The sequence below is a fragment of the Myodes glareolus genome, chromosome 17 (genome assembly GCF_982192425.1).
Source record: "Myodes glareolus chromosome 17, mMyoGla1.1, whole genome shotgun sequence".
Taxonomy (NCBI): domain Eukaryota; kingdom Metazoa; phylum Chordata; class Mammalia; order Rodentia; family Cricetidae; genus Myodes; species Myodes glareolus.
The window spans coordinates 19,447,930-19,474,271 of record NC_142042.1 but is presented as its reverse complement, the minus strand read 5'-3'; the positions used below and the strand labels follow the sequence as shown (position 1 = coordinate 19,474,271).

Here is a 26,342-nt window from a genome sequence, read left to right as displayed (position 1 = left end):
GCACAGGCCTGCTGACACATGCTGTGTCAGGATGGGTAATAAGCCCCTTGTCTCTGGCTCAGGAGCCTTGTGTCTTCTGTTAGTGTTTGAAACTCACAACACTTGATAACTTGAAACAGAGTATAATAGGAGACTCTGATATCCACATTTAATTAATTTATAGACATTTTTATTTCACTCTTTTTTTCTCATTCCCTCAACCACAACAACACACACAGTGTGTCTTGACAGTCTTCAATAGTTTTCTGCTTTTGTCAACTTATCTTCCATTGAAGTCACTACTTTATTAATGAGTTGTTCAATGAAGAAGTTTAACATGACTATATCTGCTCTTAAGGCTTTTAGTCTTTTGATTGGCAGATTTTTTTTTGTATTTCAAAACTTCATTTCAAACTTTTTCTTACTTATCTTTTTATGTATTTAATAAGGTTCAGTTTGATACAAGCATATTTTAATTATGATTATAAATATAGGGCATTAAATCTACCTTAGTGATTTTAAGGAACCTGCCATGAATTTTAGCAGTTTTTTAAAGGTTTTGTTATGCTTTGTGTAAAACGTACTATTAGTTCATTAGTTTTAGTTTCCTATTATTCTTCCCATAGGAGGCTTAGTGGCATTCTCTGGTCACTGTCATCCAATAAAAATAATTAGTCTTATCATTTCTTTAACAATCCTAACTTAGAGCATTTTTACTCCATTTTACTACATCATCCCAGATTCTAAATTTGTATATTTAAGCTACTTTACATTGTCTGTGTTCACGGGCATGCCATTATCATGTGGCTCACTTCTTTCTGCATTTTCCGGTTTCTGTTGGGAACTTTTTCTGTCTTCCTGAAAAATAGACACCTCATGTTTCTCCTCGCATAGGTCGGCTGTTGCTGAGTTATTGTAGGCTTGGGTTGTCTTAAAAGGTCGGTTTTGTATAAAGCTTGAAATTTTGGGGCTGTGTGAATTTTTAGGTTGCTGGTTACTTCCAGTACTTTAGTGATGTTTATGTGTCTTCTAGTGAGACGTGGGTTGTTCTCCATATTGTTTTTCCTGTGAAGTGAGTTTTTCCTGTGAAGTGATGTTTTTGTGTCTCTCCTTTATATATTCCATATGACTAAGTGTTACTTTCCTTTCAGTACATCTGCCTCCAAATTGCAGATCTGTTTCATCTTGGCTTGCTGTGTGGTGTCAATTTGAAATAATTCCTGTCTGTTGCTTCTTCATATATTTCTTCTGCCCGTCCTTTCCCACGTCTCAGATCCTGATGCATATGTATGTTGAATTATTTGTCAGACTCTGAACATCTCTTAGTGTACCTCTGCCTTGCACTTCCCCCCTTCACGATTGTGTGTATAAATTTTGTGTTAGAAGAACCTGTCTGTGATTAAGTGTTTTTCAAAATGGAGCTATTGAATTACTTTTAAAAAATATTTCTCTCTTTTTTTATTGAAAAATTCTATGCATACAATATATTCTAATATGGTTTCTTCTTCCTTAACTCCTTCCAGACCTTACCCATCTCCCCAACTACCCAACTCCATGCCTTTTCTTATTTTTTCTCTTTTTATGCAAACAAACAGGCAAATAACAACAAAAATTGCCCAAACAAACCAGAATTTTAAAAAAGCAAAGAAAAAAAGCATAAGGCATACACACACACACACACACAATTAATTTCACATATTCTTTTTTCAGTTCTAGAATTTTTCTTTTATTATCATATATTGATTGCATAAGCTAATGAGTTTCATTATGACATTCTCATACATATATAGTATGCATTTAAGTATTTTCATATTTCCCTTTGACCTTCTCCAGTCTTCTCTTTGTTCCTGATGGTCTCTTATAAGGGCTGCTCCATATAGTCCTCCTCTAACTTTAAGTCTTGTTTTTAGAATAAGTTGAGATTGTACATAGAGAGAAAGCATGTAGTATTTGTTTTCATGGGCCTAGCTGTGTAGTTTAACAAAGTGATCTTCAGCCTTCACAGATGTCCTTCCTATAATCCCTCCAGTGACCTTCTTTCTCAAATTGATAATATCTTTTCTTTGATTAGTATTCTTACAAACATATATATGTATGTATACATATGCACAAACATTTAAATTCAACCTGCTGAGACTAGTTTTTTTCACTTATGAATAGATGGTTTCAAGACTTCCCAGTTTGTATTGAACAACCAATAAAGGGGCTCATCCCTGGGAGAGGTCAATTCTCCATCTCTCAGCAGTCATTGCTATAGTTCTTTGCCTAGGGGTGATGCCCTGTGACATTTTCCCTCCATATTAGCTTGTCTATTGATATTGGCTTTCCTCCTGTTTTGTTTACGTAGCTATTTTTAGGACAGACTGTTTCATAACAAATTTTCTGATATTCTGGTTCTTACAATCTTTCTGCTACCTCTTCTACAATGTTGTCTGGATCATAGATCCAGGCATTATGATGTAGCTGCATTCATTGGCATTAGGCTCCTGCAAACTATTGATCTCTGCATTGTGTTTAGTTGTGGTTTTCTATGGTGGACTCTGTTTGCTGTGAAGAGAAGCTTCTTTATTAAGGTGTGGTAGTTATATAAAGTATTGTATAAAGATAAGATTTAAAGTACAAGAAGGAATTATGGGGATCTGCCAAAGTGGTGGTAGTTGATTCTTTTCTAATGCCTTCACTAGCCCCAGTTCTTGGCTAGGTTCTAATTCCAGGCATGATTTCCCTAATGTTGAGTGGGGCTTACAATAGACAGCTCTTGGTTTCTACCAATATATGTGTGCCACTTACTGCCTCTTCATGGATATCTTGCCATATTGCTGAGTGCTGTGATGTGGGATGTCTCTCTGTGTGCTGTAAATATATTTTCTTACCATTGGTTAATAAAGAAGTTGATTTGACCAACAATCAGGCAGAATAGAGCCAAGCAGGAAGTCCAAGCAAAGATAAAGGAAAAAACAAGGGGGACTAGGGGAGACACCAGCAGCTGCTGGGGAAGCAAGACGTGAGGTAACAAGCCACTAGTGTCGTGATAAAATACAGATTATTAGAAAGGGGTTAATTTATGTGTAGAGCTAGCCAATAAGAAGCCTGAGTCATCAGCCAAACAGTTTGTATTAATATAAATCAGTGTTTTTCCTTCCTGGTGGGAAGGAGAGAAATCTCCAGTTGTGGTACCGGGATTCATAGGTGTTGCATCTGGGTAAGACTATGCATTGTTTCCCTCCCTTGGAAGCTTGCATAGAGTTGTCTGGTACTGTGGAAATTAGACTAAAAGAAGGAGGCTTTCAGGTATCAAGCTTGAATCTGAGTTTTGTGTCCTAAGTGAGCAGCGTCTTTGCAATAGGGGCTCACCTTCAATCTTCAAGAAGCCCTCAACGACTACACCAGTAGGGTGTCTTGTTCTGGGAGTCACCTGCAGTGTGTTGGTCAACCATTAAAAACTGTTTCTCCTGTCTGGTATTGGGGTTTTTGTTAGGCTGTGGTTCTTGTGGGGAACATTGCCAGCTCAAACATATTCTGCGGTCATCTCATGATGGCTACTTTGGATGATTCCATATCTTGAATATTTGGCTGCAGTAAGCATTGTTAGTATGCCGATGGTGATTCATTTGGTAGATACCTAAGCGTGTATACCTATAGGTGTATCATATGGAAGTGGATTATAGCTATTTAAAAGAGTCTTTATAGTGATTTTCATAATGGCTGTGTTAGTTTATACTTCCAACAACAGTTTATAAGGCTTCTTTCACCGGCATTTGTTGTTTGATTTCTTTTTGAAAAGATTTTATTCTGTTTAACACCTCTGTCTCTGTCCGTCTGTCTATCTCTCTCTCTCTTTCTCGTGTGTGTACACACGCATGTGAGTTCAGGTGCCCTAGAGGCCAGAAGACTTTGAATCCTCTGGAGCTAGAGCTATAAACAGCTGTGTTCCATGGGAACTCAGTGCTGGGAACCAAACTGGCATCTTCTGTGAAAGCAGTTTTGTGCTCTTAATGACTGGAGCATCTCTCCAGCTCCTCACTTCAGTTTTTTGATAACAACTATGTTGACTGAGATGACAGAATCTCAGCAAGGTTTTGTTTTTCAGTTCCCTGGTACTGAAGTTGTTGAACATTTTCCATGTATTTACTGATAACTTAAGCTTAATCTTTTATTTTCTTTTTATTTAATGAATGATTTGAGGAGCATTGCTGTTAGCAGCTCTCCTCCAAGGTTCTGAAAGAATTTACTAGTATATTTGTCTGGTCTGCAATTTAATTTATGTTGGGAAACTCCTAGTGCTTCAGTTTCCCGGAGTGTAATGTTTTGGTTGATAATAGATATCTCCAACTTTCCCCAGTTTTATTGGAAATATTTTAACTTTGTCTTTATTTTCTACAATGTTGGGTTTAAGTTTCTCACATGTAGTTTTTGTTGACATGAAGTATGTTCCTCTGTTCCCGTGTTTTTCAGGGTCCTTATCACTTTACTCTTAGTTTTTTTTTGTCATTTTGACACAAAATTGGGTTTTTTGCTCAAACTAGCCTCAGCATTTTGGCTAAAGGAGCAGGTAATTTTACAGAGATCACATGTGAGGATAGATTCAGCTTTTTAGTAAATTAATGTTAACCATAAAATGAATAAAGAAATAGATATATCAGACCATTATCACGTCAAATTCTGAAATACAAAATACAAATATGAAGTTATGAAGTGAAAACAGTGAGGTCTATAAAGATGGGGTTATAAACCTTTATCCTTTGTGTATAAACATAGAATGTTGCAACTGTTTATACAGTTTAAATGAATTCAGATGAATAAATTAGATTAAATTGGAAGCAGTGCCTCACAGGGATTAATTAATTGTAGATTAAAATTGTAGATTACCTTCTTCTTCTAGCCTATTGATTTGCATCTTCAGTGTTTGTGAGGAATTATTATATTAAAAGAGTATTGATCATTTTACTTAGAAACTGTATTAGTTCAGAACTGAACATAATAAGTTAAACCTTATCTAATATGCTTTATGTATTAATAATAAAGTGCTAAAAATAATGTTATATAATTGAAAATACAAATTATAGTTTTTTATTATTGAGATTGCACTATATGGTTGTGATACTGAAAAGTAATTGATATCTAAATATATTTGGATATAGCTAAAATTAATTGTAATATGTTTATTTTATTTATTTATTCATTTTCCTGTTTTTGAAGACAGAATTACTCTGTGTATCAGTCCTGACTGTCCTGGAACTTGCTTTGTAGAGGAGACTAACCTCAAATTCACAGAAATCCACCTGCCTCTGTCTTCTGAATGCTGGGATAAAAGCCATGTACCACCACACTCAGCTTGTTACTTTTAATTCTTGAAAATTATAGTAAAATTGCATATTTCCACCATTAATTGCTTCTTCCAAACTCTCTCATACACCCCTACTTGCTCTCTTTCACATTCATGGCATCATTTTCAATAATTGTTGCTATATGCATATATATATGAATATACATATAAATTATTAACTACATATATAAAACCTGCTCAGTCTGCTTAATATTACTTGTATGTTTTTTTTCAGGACTGATCATTTGTTATTGTAAACCAATTGATGTGCTCTTCAGTGGAAACTACTCTTTATCTTGCTCTCAGTGTTCCTTAGTTGTTTGTAGTTCTTAGTGTTGAGGACTCCTGGCTTTCCCATGTCCACACTAGTATGACTATTGTTGTTGCCCTTCTTCAGCTCATGTGTAGGCAGCAATTTTGGTGAGACATTATGGGTGTAGCTTCTGACATTCCTAGGAGACCCAACCTCATAGTGGCATCCCTTTATTATTTAAATAATTTATGATGCTCCATTATACTCAACTACAGGATTTATAACAAACTATTTCCATTTTATTAACTCATTGAATTTAAATTTTTTCTTATATATCCTGTGTATAATTTAAATTTTGAATCTTTGTCTAATTCTGTTAGTGGGGCAATAATATCGCCAAGCTTCATTTATTGAAAGCTTATTGTTTCTACTGCTAATTACACAAAGTAAGTGATATACTCTTTGACTCCTTGTTTTAACATGCTTTTTCTTATTTTGATTCACAGGTTGGTGGAATTCTTGATGAATTACCCAACTTGATTAACAATGATGCTGCTGTGTTGTCAAGAACAGAAAGACTTCCAGTAGTGCCAGATACGGTAAGGAGAAACCGGTAATCAAACCTGCAGCTTTAGAAGTGGAGCAGACTATGTAATGTAGGAATTACACTAGGGACTTAGTTAAGGACCTCGATAACCTGCTCTAATGTCTTTGACTAGCTAATATTCCCACATTTAGCAAAAGTACATATTGCTGTAAGAGATCAGGTTACATGGATTTGTAGAGTCAGAGACATTATTACCAGGCCATACATGAAAATTGAACTTAATGTGTTGAATTTAAAATAGAAAGTTCACTTTAGATTCAACTCAGTTTACTCATAAGGCATTTTCATTTATAATTTAATTATATTTTGAAATCCAAGACTCATTACTGATTCTTTAAGTCCTATTTGCTTGCATTTTAAACTGTGTTTATCTGAATTTTTCTAACAATTGATAATTTTGTTATTAACTTATGCTGGATAAATGGAAGAAGCAAAGCAAACTAAACTGAAAAATGAAGTTGACTATTTGTTAAAAAGTTTTCAAAATAAATGAGTTAAAAATTTAGGCCAAATAATAATTTTGCAATGGTCTGAATGTTTGTATGTGTTCGAATTCATGTGCTGATATCTGAGTGTCCACAATTATCACATTAGATGAGACTTACTGGGAAGTGATCAAGTCACATGGGCAGGAAGCACCTTGGTCCTTCTAGGATATTAAATCCAAGAGAAGCTGTCGTCTGTGGTGAAACAAGCCATGTCACCTGCTGAATCTGTCTGTGTTGATATTGTGCTTTCCAGCCCCAGAGCTGGGAGAAATACATTTCTGTAGCTTACAGTATTTTATTGCACTCCATACTAAGACAGTTGTTACAATGTCAGGTAGGTATATAAGGCATCATTCCAATACTGCAGAGTGCAGATCATCTTTAAAATATATTATTAGTGACAAGTTGGCAAAATGGGGTCATCAACCAGCATTAAAGATACAGGTGGCACCTGGGGCAGAGTGCTGCTGAGATCAAACTGCTAAGTCAGAGATGGCTGAAGTTAATTTATAATCTTTTTAGTGGCAAGAGAGCTGGTTCAAGAACAGGGTGAATGACGTTAAGGAAGAAGCAGGGACAATAGTAATTACTGTTGTTGAAAAATTTTGGAAATCATAGGAATTTGCTGAAATTCAGAAGTGAATTTTTTTTCATGTGTGGTAATCTGAGATAGGGTCAAAATTAACATTAGGTTTTATGGAATTGTTTGGTAATTATGGTTTCAAAACATGGTCCTGTTCCTATATGAAGAGTGGCAGAAGGTCAGAGAGGGAAGAATCAGCTGCCCCCATGAGAAAAATTCCCACAAAAGTTGTTTAATCCCAAGTGGTCAGCTCTAAACACATGTACATACAAGCGAAGTCTAACAAACTCAGCAGCTCGTATATTCATGTGCACGTGTATATACATATTAGTAGAAATGCAAACTGCTCATTAAAGAGGAGGTCATGAATTTGGGAGTGGGAGGAAGGAGTTGGAGACAGGTGAGTGAGAGATTTGAGAGAGATAGATGCAGTGCTCATGTGTGAAATCCTCAAAAAGTACTGTTAAAAAGAAACTATTTAGAACCATCTAGTGGCTTCTGGAGCTGTGGGTGACTTTCTGTAGTCGTTCAGTGAGTGATCCACTCCAATAGCTCATTTCTTCATCATGGAGAATTCCAGGGTTGAGCTGTTCTTCAGTGCTTAGTATATACACGGGGTCCACAGTGAAACATGCCGAAAGGAATCCGAGATTGAATGAAGACTTTGTTTCAGATGGCTTTAGATCTATGTCATAATACTGGAGGAAGCAGGGCCAAACACGTGATGTCTGGGGCACTGCAGGAGTGCACATGTGCGCTTCACTGCGTGGAGAAAGATGTTGTGGTGTTGTGGCTGAGCTCTCAGGGAAGAGGTGTCTTTTTTAAACCTCATCACACTCATGTTGTTCTTTCTTTGTATATGGGAACTTGAATTTAGTATGGTCTTAAGTTTTTAAAAATTTCTTTTGTTTTTTGAAATTTTAATATAATTGCACAATTTCTCCTTTCCTGTTCCTCCTTTCAAACCTTTCCATAGACCCCTCCTTGCTTTCTTTCAAAATCATGGCCTTCTTTTCCATAAATTGTTATTATATACATCTATGCATCTGTATAAGCATTTGTATTCCTAAATATATAAATATAAGCAACAAAGCTTGTCTGTATGTGTGTGTGTGTGTGTGTGTGTGTGTGTGTGTGTGTATGTGTGCATGCGTGCCACAGTCAATGTGGAAGTCAGGGAACAATTAGTGAGAATTGGGTTCTGGGGTACTTAACTCATGATGGTCCCCCTTTCCAACCACTTAGAGTTGCATTTTCAAGTGCCACAAACTTACTAGTAAGATATTGAATGTAAAGGAAACATTGCTTTTAAATCTCTTCTATAAATGACAACACTATAAAAATAAATGCATGTATAATGAAAGATATCAGTTACTACTCTCTAAACATATTTGAAGTAATCTCTCAATGCCTGAAACAATGGGATTTATTGTGTAATTTTGACTTCAAAATAAATATTAGCATTTTCTTTCTTTCTACACACACACACAAATATACGTATATGAAACAGGAGGATATATTATTTAAAGTTTTCAAGTATTTTTGGATAAACTAACAAAACTCCCTCTGACTTTGGTTTTGAGTAAAGACAGCTAACAGACATGCACCTCTTTCTTATATAAAGTCTCAGTGAAGTCCTTGCTGTTCCAAAAACTAAAAAAATTTTAGTGCAATAAAAGGCAGTATTTAGGTAATGAAAAAACAGAATACAAGAGATGACAGGACCATCTGTTGTAAAAATGTACAGTTATTCCCAGGTGAGCGAAAATAAGAGTTTAAATACGAGGATCCCACCAAATGCCAAGAAACATGGAATTTAAGGTCTTTTTGTACAGTCTCATTCATTTTCAGGTAAACATAAATAAAAAAAATACCCTTAAAGCTGCCACAGGGGAAGGTACCTGGACCGTTCCCAGAGAGATGGGGCACACACTGGGAGCAGGGACTGCTGCGCAGTTAGTAATACGCAGAGTGCAGAGGAAACAGGGATACAGCTGCCGATTTGTGGGAGGAAATTATTTTGGATATAGAATTTTGCCTCTACTCAAAATTTTAATGAAGTGAGCAAATAATATGATTTTCTGTAGCCAGATTTTTATTTGGGCCACCACCTCACAGGGAGACTTATTATGCAAGCTTGACCTATAGCTTAGGATTGCTTCTAAGTAGCTCTTATAACATGTTACCCAGTTCTATTTATCTGTGTGCTGCCATGTCTTGCTCCCTCTGCGGCCTTTTGGTGACTCTGCCTTTCTGTAGGTAAAGTATTCCTGTCCTGTCTGTCTGCTCTCAGCTGGCAGCTGCTCCCCAAATAACTGACTTGGAGACTTAACATTAATTATAAATGCTCGGTCAATAGTTCAAGCTTGATACTCCCCAACTCTTACATTTATATTAACCCATATTTCTTGTCTATGCTTTGTCACATGGTTTGATACCTTTTCGCAATTCGGCATGCCTATCTTACCTCTCCTTGCATCTGCCTGCGACTTGTCTGACTCTGCCTTTCCACTCCCCAGCATTCTCTTGCTCTGATTTTTTTTGCCTAACCTCTTCATGCCTAGCTATATGCCTATGAGCTCTTTATTAGCCAATGAGAGTGATACATTTTCATAGTGTACAAAAAGTTTGTTCCACAGGACCTTTCTTCTCAGAGCTCTCTCTGTCTTGAAGTTCCTGCTATATCTCCTGCCCAGCTATTGGCTGTTTAGCTTTTTATTAAACCAATCACAGTGTTTAAATATGAGGATCCCACCAAATGCCAAGAAACATGGAATTTAAGGTCTTTATATATACCTTTACATAGTATAATTAAATATCTTGCAAAAATTTTCTAGTTTGTTAGAGCACAGTAAATTTAGTACCTTTATGTGCCCTGAGATGGATTTGATCTGGTAAAAATTAACAAAAGAGACAAGAGGAAATTAAAGAAGGGTTACGAGAACACAGAGACAAGTAATTGAGCATTTCCTGCATGAAATGAGGAAAAGTGAAGACAAATTTAAAGACAAATGTACCTTAGCTCATGTGTGAATTATATATACATCCAGAATCAGGAGTATGGAGACAGAGTTCATTTACTTTCCTTTGGGTTTAGTTATACCACTTGGATCCATACAGAACAATAACAACTAAACAAACCTATTCTACATTCGAGAACTCAATTAGAATTAAAGATGTAATCCAGACATTAGAAACTTAGCTACTACTAATAAGAATAATAAAATCAAAGTGGGTTGAGAGGCAGAGAATGTGCCCAATTTCTCATTCCCCAGTGCAGTTGATGAAGGTAGGAAATGGGCCAGCACAGTTAGATCCAATTTTAACATTTTAGCCTGGAATGATGAGTGCAGAAAAAAAAAAGAAAAACAAAAACAAGCAAAACCCCACATAATTAAAATCAAACAAACAAACTGACCAACCTCGAGATCCAGTTGCTGTTAAAAGGAGTCATTTGTTAGAATGGAGCCAGGGAGGTGTGAAAGGAGGCATATTTTGTAATTTAGCTTAGACTCTATGTGTGACTTGAATTTCATATATGAAGTGAATATATTTTGAAATAAAAGTATAAATTGTGCTCAGGTGGTTGAATATACGTTTAGAATAGTACGCAGACACATCGAATCTCAACTGACTTCTTCTCTGAAAACAAAAATTGTGAATAAAACGAAAAAAGAGAGTATTCGTGAAATCTCTCAAGAGCTAAAATGAAAGGAGCACAGAGGCCAAAGCTACATTCAGGTTGGCGGAAAATGGCAAGCGGAGTTTCGGGCTGATTTCACCCCAGGCTTTTGTCCAAGATATGAACTTCAGCTTTATTTTATAGGTTCAGAAATCTCCTCGGGATGAAGTGATGTCTTAGACACCCGTGATGGGAAGTCTGAAAGGATTCATTAATACATCTCTAATGCAGTCTTAGGAGGGAAATGCACATGTATCTATGTTTCCTACCCACTCAGGGATTTAAAGGATGATTGCTTATCATGACTCTTTTGTTTTCATTCTATGATAGAAGGATTGCCCCTGAGAATATGTTATATTTCATTTATTTAATGAGATGAATTATTCGAAACATTAAATACGTGTCTTCCGCAGACTTTAATGAAATTGAGTTTATTAATATAAACAAGAGCTAATACTTACTTAGTGTTTAATTCATGCTGTACGTCATTTCAGATGATACTACGTAATTTGAATACCACTCTCACGGTCATCTTTTAATGAGAAAACCAAGGCAGAGTTTAAGGTGTAAAAGGGAGACACTTTAGTGACAAAAGCCCCTGTGATGATTTCAGTGTATTTTCCCATGAATTAAAAATTAATTTTTACAGATATAAATACCACGAATGTGATTTCTGTGATCTGCAGTGGGAACTGTCTGAGTGTGAGTGTTTTAGGGATGTAAGGGCTGCCTGCCTGCTGTTAGTTAGTGGAAACTCACAGAAGAGTCAGAGCCCAGTCATATTGCTGAGGTTAATTTTGCTCTAATTATTGAGAGATTGAAAGTTAAATAGCGAGTATGAATTCAATAGGGAAGTCATGGGAAGAGTTTAATGTACTTTCCTAGGTCAATTCATGGCTCATTTGGTGATAACCACTATCAAACTTACAAAATTTATAACAATAATTTTAAAAATGAAAATAAGTTGGAATTTATTTCAGTTACATCTTGAAAATTTTTACTACACTTAAAAACATTTACATTTTATCCTATATTCTTTATTTATTTACGTGTGTATATGTGGGGAGCATGTCATGGTAGACCTGTGAAGGTCACTGACAATTTGTTGGAGCTGCTTTTCTCTTCCCCACATGAGGGCTCTGGGAATTGAACAACAATTTTCAGGCTTGGCAGCAACCCACTGTGATAACAAGTTCTATGTCACGTTGATACAAGCTGTAAACACCTGAGGCTAAGCAAACTTGGTGGTGTAAAAGTCTCCCAGATGGTGCTGGTTTATAAGGTGTGAAGGTCTCATTGAGAGCAGCTAAGGCTTGGCACTGGGAGAGGCCAGCAGAGGTCTTTGATGAAGGTGCTGGATCAATAGCAGTTGAAGGCTCAGGACTAGGGCCATTCAGAGAAGCTGAGGCTTGGCAACAGGCAGAGAGCCCAGGAGAGGCTCCTGGTGAAAGTGCAGCCTAGTTGCAGGAGAAGATCCCAGCATCTTGGAGATGCTCATGCTTTGGGACAACCATCAAGAACAGCAGCGGTGGTGCAGTGGAGCCAGCTGGACCCTAGAAGACAAGCTGTGTGTGCTGTAGAGGGCAGAGCCAGAGAGAAGACCCAGGCCCTTTGCAGGAGCCCAGAAGACTGTGAGTGGACCCCAGAGATTGGACATTATTTACACTGCTGGAGTTTTGCTTTGCTTTGTTCAGATCATGATCATTTTCTGGTTCTTCCTTCTTGAAGCAAGAAAGTATTTATTTTTGATTTTACAGGAGCTCACAGTTGAGAGGAAACTTTTGTAAAAAAAGAGATTTTTGGGGTTTTACAGAGAATTTGCATTTTAAAACAGACCCGATACTTTAAAAGTGTTTGAATTTGTAAGGGACTTTTAAGTTTGTAAATGTTTTATATTGTGCTGTCTTTATTAATGTGTCATCTGGGGGATGCACAAGAAAAGAAAGGTTGTGGCCGAACAGAGATGTGTTTGTGTGTCAGGCTGAGAAGGGGTCAGCGGTGCTGGCCAGTGTTATGTCAGCTTGACATAAAGCTCTAGCCATCTGCGACAAGGGAACCCCAAATGAGAAAATCTTCCATAAGATCAGGCTATACACAAGTCTGTAGAGAATTTTCTTAAATTAGTGATTCATGGGGGAGGTCCCAGCCTGTTGTGAATGTTGCCACTGGGAGTTGGGGTTCCTGGGTTCTATAAGAAAGCTGGCTGGTAAAGCCATGGGGTGTAGGCCAGTAACCCTCCATGGCCTCCGCATCAGCTCAGATCTCTGTATCAGCTCCTGCCTCTAGGCTCAGGCCTCTGTATCAGCTCCTGCCTGTAAGTTCCTGCCCTGCTTGAGTTCCTGTCCTGACTTCCTTTGATAATGGACAGTGATGTGTAAGTGTAAGCCAAATAAATTATTTTTGGTAATGGTGTTTCATCACAGCAATAGTAACGCCAACAGCCATGTAGTTTCCATGTTATCAAAACTTAGAAGTAATACTGAAGATAACTAGGCTGAGGTATAATAACCGACCTCATTCTAAATGCCTTCTTCCTGTTGAACACCCATCAGTACTTAGTAGAGTGAAGAAAATAGAATAATCCAACTCTACACTAGTGTTGTAAGCTGAAGTTTTAGATTACTTTTATTTAGGTTATATAATTCTCATATATAAATAATAAATTTAAGAAGAAATCATTATGGTTTAATTCTTTGCCTGATAAAAATTTTTGCTCTTTCATGTGTTTTGAGAATGAAAACTATCCTTATTATGAAAGTGTTACATTAATTTAAAGTTAACAAGGTGATATATATTCTACATGTATCAGAGACTTAAATTATACCGTATTCATGGCTTCCATCCCAGTCTGTTTCCCACATCTTATGCTAACCAGTCATGTTTTGTAGACTGTGGTGTGGGAGTTAAAAGGACAGCATGTTCAAAACGACTTCTGGATGATTAGCTCAGACCTTGGACTTGCACTTTAATGTCCTTGATGCCAGGATAACTGTATCTGCCATCTTTTTATTTGGTGTAAGATGGTATTAATACCATTAAAATCTCTTTATAAGAATGCCTGATTAATGAAACATGACATTTAGAAGTTGACTTTAAATGTCTAATTTCCCTATTCAAGATGAACTTATTCATGAGAAATTAACTTTATCGCAGTATATTTGAGCATTAGGAATTCATTTATATTTTCAAAATTATCTTTAATGATGGAGAAACAAATGCTAACAGCTTAAGCATACAGGGAATAAATGTGGAAACCGATTCCTATAGTTAAAGTATGATTGGTAGACAAATAAAATGCTATAGGCAAAAAGAAATCAGAAACCAGCAAATTGAGGAGGAATCAAAAAAAAAAACAAAACCCAGAAATAATGAGATGTGTTCCTGCTAGAAAGCTTGTGTGAAAAATGGCAGAAAAATAAAGCAGAACTATGCTGGAAAACTGCGGCTGTGGAAGGGCTGCTGCTTCTGTTGTGAAGGGGACAGAGGATGCTCTGGCCCAGCTGTGCACATATCGCCCAGCTCCGCAGGTTGGTCCAGCAGAACAGAAACAGGACTTGTGGATCCTGGAATTTGCAGGTGAGAGACAGCACTTCAGAATCGGGCATATTTCTTTCTTTTGGCTGCTCAACCTCTTTCGACGTAAACATGACAGTTCACACGTCATTGCAAGCAGCTTTGCCTCGTGGATTATAATAGCCTTTGTATTACAAAAACATTCTCAAATTCTCTCCAAAATGAGGAGACACAGTACTGTATGATCATGTTTTCCATTTCTAGGCAAATTCATCATAGATAATCTAAATATTTTGTTATTTAAAAACTGAACATTAAGATTTTGAATTTATAATGACAAATTATGATTTAAGTACTAGATTAGCCTATTTTTTTACTGTTATAAATAACAAAATATCAAATATGGGTAATTTACAAAGAACAGAACTCTATTTCTTACAACTCTGTGAACTAGGAAGTACAAACCCAAGAGCTTTACAGTTGGCGCAGGCTTTCTTACTGTGCCGTCTCATAGTGGAAGGCAGAAGAATGAGAGGGCAGAAACAGAACAGGAAGGGGATGTTCCAGGCTCATCACTTCTATCAAGAACTCACTGCAGAGAACTATACTGCCACTGGGCTAACAGCGTGAATCCATTTTTCTAGGATTGCCTCTTCAAAGTCCTTCCTTAAAAAATTATTATTATTACTATTATTATTACTTTGCATCATGACTGCAGTTTCTCTTCCCCCCATCCCCAGTCCCTCCCCCCACCTCTTCTCTAGCCCCTCACAACCCTTCTCCATCCATTCCTCCATTTATTTCAGAAAAGGTCTGGCCTCCCATGAATATCAACCAAATATGGCATATCAAGTTACAGTGAGACAAGCTGCCTCCCCCTGTATTAAGTCTGAATAAGGCAACCCATTATGAAGAAGAGGGTCCCAAAAGCCAGTGAAAGTGTAAGAGATGGCCCTTACTCCCACTGTTAGGAGTCCCATAAGTAGACCAAGCTACACAACTGTCACATATATGTAGAGGGCCTAGGTCAATCCCATGCAAGCTTTCTGGTTGTCAGTGCTTGCCTCTTCATTTTTCTTCCCAGAGTTTCTCTGTGCAGACCTGGCTTTTCTAGAACTTGCTCTGTAGACCAGGCTGGCCTCAAACTCATAGAGACCCACCTGCTTCTGCCTCCTAAGTGCTGGGATCAAAGGTGTGTCCCTCCACCCAGCTTCATCCCTCTCCTTAACACTGCATTAGGGATAACTTTCCACTACATAATCTTTGTTCTATCTTAACATGAACATTATTAATGCCTTTTTCCTTCTTTCCCCAGCTTCACAAAAGTATAGTTAATAAGCTGAAACTGTATATATGCATGGTATACAGCATGATGCTTTGATGTATACAAATAGTAGGAAAGTAGTAAAATCAAGCTAGTTAACATATACATCATTTTGAATTTTGTACCGAAATTATTTACCACCTCTCACTAAAGCCTACTTTCTTAACAGGGTAGGCAACAAACTCTTACTCACTATGGTTGCCACGTTGAACAATAGACCTCCAGAATCCTTCATGTTGTCTAACAGAGATTTCATGCCATCTGGTACCACTTGCCTATCCCCCCCCCCCCGCTCTACATTTTTAGGCTAACACTGTTCTATTTACTGTCTCTGAGTGCAGGTTCTCCATATAAATTGAATAGTGTAATATTTATCTCAGTGTGCCTGGCTTATTCTACTTAGCATAATGTCACAGTAAAGTATTCCTTTATATTTTAGGGTTGAATATTATTCCATGGTATGTACACATATTTTCTTTAATTATTTGTCAATAAATAGATTCTGATACTTTAGCTATTATGATTAGTGCTGAAATCAGCATAGGAGTGCAGGTGTGTGTGTGTGTGTGTGTGTGTGTGTGTGTGTATAACATGAGAGGGCCTGTTTGTTTGTTGGAAGTTTCTGTCCCGCCCAGCTCCCCAGCTATTTAGTCCCCGAGAAAAATCACACAAGAGATCTCTATAAGTTATAAAGCTGATTGGTCCATTAGGTCTGGCTACTTATTAGTTAACTCTCACATCTTGATTAACCCATTTTTCTGATCTATGTTAGCCATGTGGCTCAGTACCTTTTTCAATGGGGCAGCTCACATCCTGCTGCTTCAGCCATCTGGGCAGGAGTGGGAGGAATCAACATCCTTCTCCCCAGAATTCTCCTGCTCTTCTTGCATCATTGCCACTTCCTGTCTGGTTTTCCCACCTACACCTCCTGCCTGGCCAATCAGCGTTTATTTAAAACATGATTGACAGAATACAGACAATTCTCCCGCACCATGTGTATTTCATTTTCTTTGTATGTATACTCAGAAGTGAGAGTTTTGGATCATATGGCAGTTCTATTTTTAGATTTTAAGAAACCTCCACATTGTTTTTTATAGTGGCTGTATCAGTTTACAGTTTCACTATCACTGTGAAAGGGTTCTTTACCTTTTCTTCTCATCTTTGTTAATATTGCTATTACTTAATTTTTGGAGAGGTGCTATCTCATTACAGTTTTTATTTGCATTTCTCTGATGATTTTTGATGTTGAGAAACCTTTTTCATACATTTTCATATACTTTTCATACATTTTCATGTACTTAACAGGAATAGAGTTGCTTTGTACATTTGAGACAAATAAGCCTTAGATTTTGTCTTGTTGGGTTTCTGCACATCTTTGTTAGGTGAAGCTTATTTATTGAAATTTTATTGAGATCACCAAGTGTTGAAAGTGGAGGTATCAAAGTATTTAGTTTTGTATTAGTATTTCTGTCTATATAAATTAATATATGGATAACGTGTAATATATCCATTTTATAATACTTGTGCATAATATTAAAATTCTCAATTCATGAAGAAAGTACAATAGTTATATATGTACCCATATTGGATATATCACAAACAATTGTTATATTTGATTGCTGAGTGTGGTGATTTGAATGTAATTGGCCCCATAATCTCTTCCGGAGTGGTACTATTAGGAGGTGTGGTTTTGTTGCAGTAGGTGTGCCCTTGTTGGAGGAAGTGTGTTACTGTGGGTGTGAGCTTTGAGATCTCTTTTGCTCAAGCTTTGCTCAGTGTGACCCACAACCCACTTCCTGTTGCCTTTTGGTCAAGATGTAGGCAGCACCATGTCTTCCTGTAAGCTGCTCTGCTCCCCACTATGATGATAATGAACTGAACCTCTGAACTGTAAGCAAGGCACCACAATTAAATGTTTTTCTTTGTAAGAGTTGCGGTGGCCATGGTGTTTCTCCACAGCAGTAGAAATCCTAAGTAATACAACCTTATAGAGTAATCTACCTACCTACCTACCTACCTACCTACCTACCTCTCTATCTCTCTATCATCTCTTTATTCATCCATCTGCCCACCCACCATTTCCATCGTTTGTCCGTTTGTCTGTCCATCTATCCATTTTTTCTAGTCCTTTACTCAAATTTTATTTTGTATTATATCAATCTAGATACCCTTCAGATTATTTTATGCTTTCTTTAGATTATATTTCACATGTAATTTTTTTCTTTTCCTTTTTGAGGCAGGGTCTATGTAGTATGTAGTAGCCTGTGTAGTCCCAGCTCCTGGAACTTGTTATGTAGACCAGCAAACTGGCCTTGAATTCATAGAGCTCCATCTGCCTCTGCCTCCCTAGTGCTGTGATTCCAGTCACATGTCATGTATTTTTATTTCCTTTTAACCTGTCTTTATTCTTTAAAGTTTAATTAAGATACTTTATTTTGTCATTTTTCTTAGTTTTAAATGATTTTTAGTGTGTGTGTGTGTGCATATGTGCGTGTGTGTGCAATGCTCATTCATGCCATGACACTCATGTGGAAATCATAGTGTATCTTGCACTAGTCGGTTCTCTTCTTCCACTGTGTGAGTCCTGGGGATCAAATCAGGCTGTAAACCTTAATCTCCAAATCAGGCAAGCACCTTAACCTCCAGAATCATTTTGCTGGTCTTTGTTTTTTGTTGTTGTTTTTGTTGGACACAATCTCAATATACACCTAGGCCGGCCTTGCACATGTAGTCCTCCTCCTGTGACCTCCAAAGGACTGGATTATAGACATGTACCACTTAACCCGGATACGGCGACTTGTAATTAGGCTAAGAAATCAATTCATTAGTCATGTATCTTGAACTTGTTTACATTTAAAGAAATTATAGTTCAGTAAAGATTTATTGCTGTCTTTGTATCATTCTTAGATTCCCCTTTCTGTTTTTTTTATGTATTGGTGTCTTTGTATTATTTGATGATTTTCTGTGCTGTTGTAGCTCAGGTCCTTCTTTATGTTTTCTGTGTCTCCCAAAGGTCTTCTTCCTGTGGTTAATAGGGAGCATGCATTAGATACCTTATAGTTATCTCATTGGAGCTCTCTTCCCTTATTGTTTGTTTTTAATGTCACTATTTACATGTTTTGCGCACTGTAATACAGTAATACAGTATCATAGCTATAATTAACTTTTAGTACTGGTTCCATTTGACATTTATGCTGAAGTGGTTCAGTATAAAGATTGTCAGCACAGGGCTTGTATTCAAATTTGATTATCTTCTTTTCCTTATAGTAAGCATTGTGGTTTCGAAATGCTTTGTGTTGTTTTTAGTATTCTTTGACTTCAGTCTGGTTTAGCAGTTCTCATATACTTTCCCTATAGTAATGAACTAGCACAGCTTGTGTTTTCCGAGAAGCTCTTTATTTGCCCCGTGTTTCTGAAGATAACCTTGGTAGCTGTAGTATTTGTCTCTGTTGGCTGTTTTAAGATTTAATTCTTTTACTACATCACCCAATTTTCTTCAAGTCTGTGAGGGCTTTGCTGAGAAATCCTATGGCATCCTTTCAGAGATTTGCTTTTATCTGTTGAGAGTCTTTTAAAAAAGTGACGCAGAAGCTGGGTGGAGGTGGTGCACACCTTTAATACCAGCACTTGAGAGGCAGAGGTAGGCAGATCTTTGTGAGTTTGAGGCCAGCCTGGTCTACAAGAGTTAGTTCCAGGACAGGCTCCAAAGTTATAGAGAAACCCTGTCTTGAAAAACCATTCTTTATGCTTAACTGGTTTGGTGCTTTTTGACCCCAGAAATTCAGGCTGGAAATTTTTTCTTTAAATAACCTTTTGCCCCCTTTCAATACTTTGCTTTTTTCTGTAGCATATTGGTCCAGTTGATGGTGTCCTTTGTCTATATATACTTTCTTAATACCTTTTAACTTAAGAAAACCATTTGTGTTTCTGAGCTAATAATATCACATGAACAGCTCCACCCTCCCTTTTTTTGCTTGCTGCTTCTTTCATTCCTTAATTTCATTCTGCTCTGTAATTCCTCTCCTTTCATGGCTTCTTCGTTTGGGTGGAAATTCTAATTTTGTGGCTAATTGTTTCTCTGGCTCTTTTGTTTAGATGTCCATACAAGTCACTGCATTTCTTTTAGATGAGAATTTTGAATTAATTGTCAGGCTATGCCTGAACTGGGGGCCTGACTGAATCTTGTCTTCAGGGGGTAGTTAGTGTATGGTGGAGGCCTTTTAGGATAGGCTTGTTTTAGGGTAATCCTGGCACATAAGGATATAATTGCTTGATACCTGTGTCTGTGGCCATGTGGTCATTCATTATAATCCATCCTGAAGAAGATATTTCTATTCATGGTATTGTACCCGGGTGAGTGTGATTCAGAAAATATGAAATTGTTCTTTCTATTCCATTGATATAAACTCATTACTATAATATATTTCTTTTGCTATAAAGATATTCTGGTCAGAAATAATTTCTAAAATAGAATGGCGATAACAAGTAATTCTGTAAATCTAAATAGACAAATCTTGACCAAAGAACCATGGACAGGGAAGGTAAATGTCCTTGTTTTGTTGATTATTTTATTTTGTAATTTTATTTTTTAATCTTATTTTATAATTATCTTATAGGTTTTGGAGTCCAGGTTATGTTGGGCTCCTAAAGCATAGCTTCTACACTTTCCACTCCATTCACTGGAGAGTTCTATTTATTACTTTGCAAGTGATTGAAGTATTCTTCATTAAATTTTCCAAGAATTCAGTGTTAATGTGATGGAGATTATCTTTGTTGGAAGTTTATTTTTAAGGAGTTGAGTCCTTTAATAATAATTGGGATTTTGTATTTTACAGTTGTTTTTTAAAATACATTTATTGACTCGATTTTCTGAGAAATGTGAGTATGGGTCACTAAACCAGCATTTCTGAATTACTGAAGCTTGGGCTTCAGTAGTTTTACTTCTATAGAACATATAGTAATATAAGTTAATTTAAGATTTAATTCAGACCAACAATTTTCTCTCAGGTAAATGTTATTCTGAAAAAACTCTATGAGGGGAAGTTTTCTTATGCATATCCAGTTCAGATGAATCTTTTTAAAGTTTTGATTATCTGGCATGTGTGTCTATATTTCCTGCTTATTATATATTTTAGAAATTTTATATTTAGTACCTTGTTTTAAAGGTATGGCTTTGATTTGAGCTTGAAAATTCTCAGAATTTGCAATTATAATTTTGTTATTTCAGATTAAAATAAACACTCAAAATCAGGAAGTTACCTAAAAATGTTAGTATTATAAGTGTTAAATTTTTTCTTCAACTTATTCATTTAAATTTGCTTATTAAATTTAAAATATTCTAACTTAGATTTCAAATTTAGCATTGAATTGCATAAAACATTTTGAGGTTTATGTATGTACTATGAAGTTTTAAATTTGAAACCCATTGATTCTGTCTGATACTCATTATATTTAGTAACAGGAGGAAGTCCATAGCTCAAATGGAGGAATATATTACTTGTTCTGTAATATTCATGAGTTAATGACCCTTGGGGGTTTGCCACGCTTGCAATTATATAATCACAGTTTAAAGTTTGTTTTTATTTCTTTTTGTTTTGCTTTACTCTTTTTGAGACAAAATTTCCCTATGTAGCACATACTGTCCATGAACTTGGTATGTATCCCAGGCTAACCTCAAGATCAGTGCCCTTCTTCTCCGGTAGCTTTCTCAGTGCTGGAGTTACAGGTTGTGTGTAGTGTGTACCTCTATGCTGAGCTGTTCTGGTTTACACTCCCAAGGAAGACAGGCTTTTCTATATCAAGCCCTATTTATGTTTACATTACCTCCCTGACTTCAGTCATATGTCTATGCATTCATGACATTTCCTGTTGGATTTGATTTTTATGACAGATATAAAGCACTCCAAGCAGCAGCCCCATATTTAAATCTTATGTCTTCTTCATTTGTTTCAATTCCAGAAAAATTCAAATAATTACTATATACCAGAGCTCATATTATATATCAGGTAAAAGACATTTTTGAATAAAGAAAACTTCAAGCAGACTTTTAGCTGATACAGATTAAGCTTCCTTTTGTGAAACTCCAAATCTGAAATGGCTGAAAAATGCAAAACTTTTGAGTGCCAATATGTTGTCACAAGAGGAAAATTCTTTTATCCCATTTTTAAATTTTAGTTTTGTTCATTTTCCATGCAAATCACAGTTCTCCCTTCCTCCCCTCCTCACACTCCCCCAACTCTTCCCCATCCCATCCCCATCCACTCCTCCAAAAGAGTAAGACCTCCCATGGGGAGTCAACAAAGTCTGGCACATCAAGTTGAGGAAGGACCAAGCCTTTCCCCCTACATCAAGGTTGAACAAGGGATCCCATCATAGGTAATGGACTCCAAAAAGCCCCTTTATGCACCTAGGATAAGTTCTGGTCCCACTGCCACGGACCCCTCTAACAGACCAAACTACACAACAGTCACCCACATGCAGAAGGCCTAGTTTGGTTCCATGCAGGCTCCCCAGCTATCAGTCTAATGTTCATGAGTTGCCATGAGCACCCATCAGGTGTTTTGGTGGATTTCCCCAGCATGAGCTTGACCCCACTCTTGCTCATATAATCCTTCCTCCCTCTGTTTGACTGGTCTCTCCAGAGCTCAACCTTGTGCTTGGCTGTTGATCTCTGCATCTACATCCATCAGTTACTGGATTAAGGTTTTGACAGTTAGGGTAGTCACCAATCTGATTACAGGGGAAGGCCAATTCACAATAGCTAGGAGTCTTAGCTGGGGTCATCCTTGTAGATTCCTGAGAATTTCATTAACACCAGATTTCTCCCTAATCCCGTAATAGCACCCCATCTCAAGATTTCTCTTTCATTGCTCTTCCTCTCAGTCTCTTCCCCAACTCAATCATACTGTTCCCTCATGTTCTCTTCCCCTATCCTCTCCCTTCTATCACCCCCTCCCACACTCCTGGTTTACCCAGGAAATCTCATGTATTTCCCCTTCCCAGGGCGATCCATGTATTTCTCTTAGGGTCTTCCTTGTTACCTAGCTTCTAGGTAACAAGAGCTGTGTTGATATTCTAGAGCTGTGAATGATACCCTGGTTATTCTTTGCTTTACATCTAGTATCCACTTATGAGTGATTTCATGCTTTGTTTGCCTTTCTGGGACTGGGTAACCTCACTCATGATGATTTTTTTTTCTAGCTCCTTCCATTGTCAGAAAATTTCATGATGTTATTGTTTTTTACAGCTGAGTAATACTTCACGGTGGAAATATGTTACATTTTCTTTGTTCATTCTTTTGCTGAAGGGCATCTAGATTGTTTGCAGGTTTTGGCTATTATGGATAATGCTGCTATGAACATAGTTGAGCACCTTGTGGTGTGATTGAGAATCCTTTATACCCAAGAGTGGTAGTGTGATAGATTGACTCCCAATTTTCTGAGAAATTGACATACTGATTTCCAAAGTAACTGTACAAGTTGGCACTTCCACCAACAGTGGAGTGTTCCCCTTACTCCACATTCTTTCCAATGTAAGTTGTTCTCAGTACTTTTGATCTTAGCCATTCTGACAGGTGCAAGATGATATCTCAGGGTCATTTTGACTTTTTTCCCTGATGACTAAGAATGTTGAACAATTCCTTAAATATCTTTCAGTCATTTGAGTTTCTTCTGTTAAGAATTCTCATTAGATCTGTACCACATCTTAAATTTGAATTATTTGGTATTTTGATGTCTAGTTTCTTGATTTTTTAAAAAAATATTTTGGAAATCAACCTTCTATAAGATATGGGTGTGGTGAAGATCTTTTATAATTCTGTAGGCTTCTACATAAATTCTGTAGTAAATTTGTCTTATTTACTGTGTCCTTTGCATTACAGAAGCTTTTAGATTAAGGAGGTCCCATTTATTGATTGACTATTTTCAATGTATGTGTCTCAGGTGTTATATTTAGGCAGTGGTCTCCTGTGTCATTCAAGGCTACTTCCCACTTTCTCTTCCATCAGATTCAGTGTAAATGGATTTATGTTGAGGTTTTTAATCCACTTGGACTTGAGTTTTTGTGCATAGCAATAGCTATGGATCTATTTGCAATCTTCTACATGTTGATATCCAGTTATACCAGCACCATTTGTTGAAGTTGCTTTCTGTTTTACATTGAATAGTTTTGGCTTCTTTGTCAAAAATCAAGTGTTATAGGTGTGTGGTCTTCAGTTTGATTACTTTAGTCCACTTGTCTGTTTTTATGCCAGTACCAAGCTGTTTTTATTGCTAGAGTTCTATAGTATAGCTTGAAGTCAGGGATGGTGATGCTTCTAGAAAATCCTTTATTGTACAGGATTGTTTTGGTTATCCTGGGCTTTTTATTTTTACATATGTAGTTGAATATTGTTCTTTCAAGGTCTGTGAAGAATTGCATTGGGGTTTTGATGGGGGATTGCGTTGAATCTGTAGATTGATTTTGGTAAGGTTGTCATTTTTGCTATGTTAATCCTACCTCTCCAAGAACATGGGAAGATATCTATTTTCTGATATTTTCTTTAATTTCTTTCTTTAAAGACTTAATGTCTTTGTAATATATGTCCTTGACAAGTGGAAAATTCTATTGTAGGTATCATAATTTGGGTAACAATCAAAATGAAGGAATAATAAAATTCACATAAAATTGCTTTCTGGCTATGTATACAAAGTATATAAGAATTACAACTGAAAAAAAAGCCAAATTAAAAATAAAGAGAGAGATAAAGGAATTACAACTGAATTTTGTGTTGATCTTTGGTCCTCTCCATAACATATATACTGTGTGCATGCAAATATTCCAATCAAAAAATTCAAAACTCGAGGCACATCTGATGCCAACATTTAAAATAATGGATCCTCGAGCTACATAATGGTTATAGAGTTGAAAAAAAATAAAGTCAGTTACTAACACTCCAGAGCAACAATTTATCATCCTTCTCTTTCAATCCCTAATTTTATGAGAACTAATTAGTTTTTTCTTGAAGCACAATTTATACAAATTTCTTATAGAAATGAAGCTTGATTTTAGTAGTATTATGAAATATGTATTGTATCTTCATCTCTCTTAGAATGTAAATACCAAATGCAAGTTTATTTTGCTAGTATGAATTTTTGTCTTAGATATGATGGGCTCATTCCAAGCTTTGTAATTAAGGTACACATTTCTCTTTAGAATTGTATTATTGGGTCATTATATCAACCATATTTCTTTATTTGATGGTATTATATAACAGTTTCCTTTGAGATTAAAGCCTTCTATCTTGGAAGGAAGCTTCTTAGGAAACAAAATGTTAAAAGAGGGGTGAAACAGCAAAATATTTTAGAGGGATGAACCATTCCATCCCCAGGCATCTTGTTAAACTCCTCAACTCTGTGGCTTCAGGAAATGCCTGAGAAAGACCAGGGTTTAATCAGCCCTTCCTTCTGAAACATTCATATGCAGTAAGACTTGATGAAAGACATTCATAGACAGGATGAACTGCCTGGAAGAAGCAGAGAACAACTAAACTGCCTAGAAATGATGCTTTCCAACCTGCTAAGCTGCCTCCGGATTGTATATTACACTCCATGTTTTCTATTTTAATGAGCTCATGTTGGGTGGATTTTGTTGTTTTAAGCAATTTCTGCTACCCTAAGTAACCCCACACCCATATTCCTGTACATAACTTTAATAACAACTCATTTGATTTTCAGTTTTTTAAAGCTCAGCTTTGGTGGTATCCATAATTTTATCTGCCACTGGTTCCCTTTCTAGGGTGAGTAGGTATTTGTTCAGTGCCCCCAGCAAAGCAGTAGATCCAAAAGTCCACACCTATTAGATATCCAAGTGCTCTTATCCCTGGTTTAGACATCATCTACAGAGGCCTACATGATGCCACAGTGGTGACAGATGGCTCAATAGGTACAGTGCTTACTCTGAAGTTCTGAATTTGATCTTGACATTCCAAATTAAAAAATGGATGCAGAAATGCTCTCTTATAATCTTAGTGCTGGGGGTGGGCAGAGACAGGTGGATCTTCAGGGCTAGGCTAGAGGAATCTTTACATTTCGGGTTCAGTAAGAGACTCTGTCTTGAAGAAAGGCAAAAATCAATTGAAGATGATACAGATGTTGACCTCTGACCTCTGTTTTTCTTAATATTCTCTTACTTTGAAGAGAACATGACCAAGACAAGTTATAGAAGAAAACACCTAATTCGTGACATGTTTACAGTTTCAGAGCATTAGATCCTTATCATTACAGCAGGGTTCACGGTGTCAGGGAGGCAGGCATGCATAGTGCTGGAGTATTACTTTGCATCCTGATTGAAGGCGGGGCAGGAAGAGAGTAGGGGGAGAGGCTGGGCCTTGCATGGGTTTTTGAAACCTCAAAGTGTACCCTCAGTGACCTACTTCCTCCAACAAGGTCATGCCTCCTAATCCTTCTAAAATACTTTATATATTTACTAAATAGTAAATATATGGTTCATTAATCATTTTCATTCAAAGTGCCACAACTTTCACGCACATACCTGTGCACATATGTAGTGAGGAGCTGCGGGCAGTCCTGCTTTTCATCCCGCCTGGCG

General features: G+C 36.9%; 1 protein-coding gene across 1 annotated transcript in view; it reads left to right on the top strand.

Moving 5' to 3' along the window:
• Positions 1–26,342, top strand: part of Stpg2 (sperm tail PG-rich repeat containing 2) — a 427,622-nt gene that overhangs the window by 105,339 nt on the left and 295,941 nt on the right. The window contains exon 10 of the mRNA XM_048456939.3: positions 6,065–6,157. Within this exon, the coding sequence (XP_048312896.3) occupies positions 6,065–6,157 (93 nt within the window). The remainder of the gene's footprint in view (positions 1–6,064; positions 6,158–26,342) is intronic.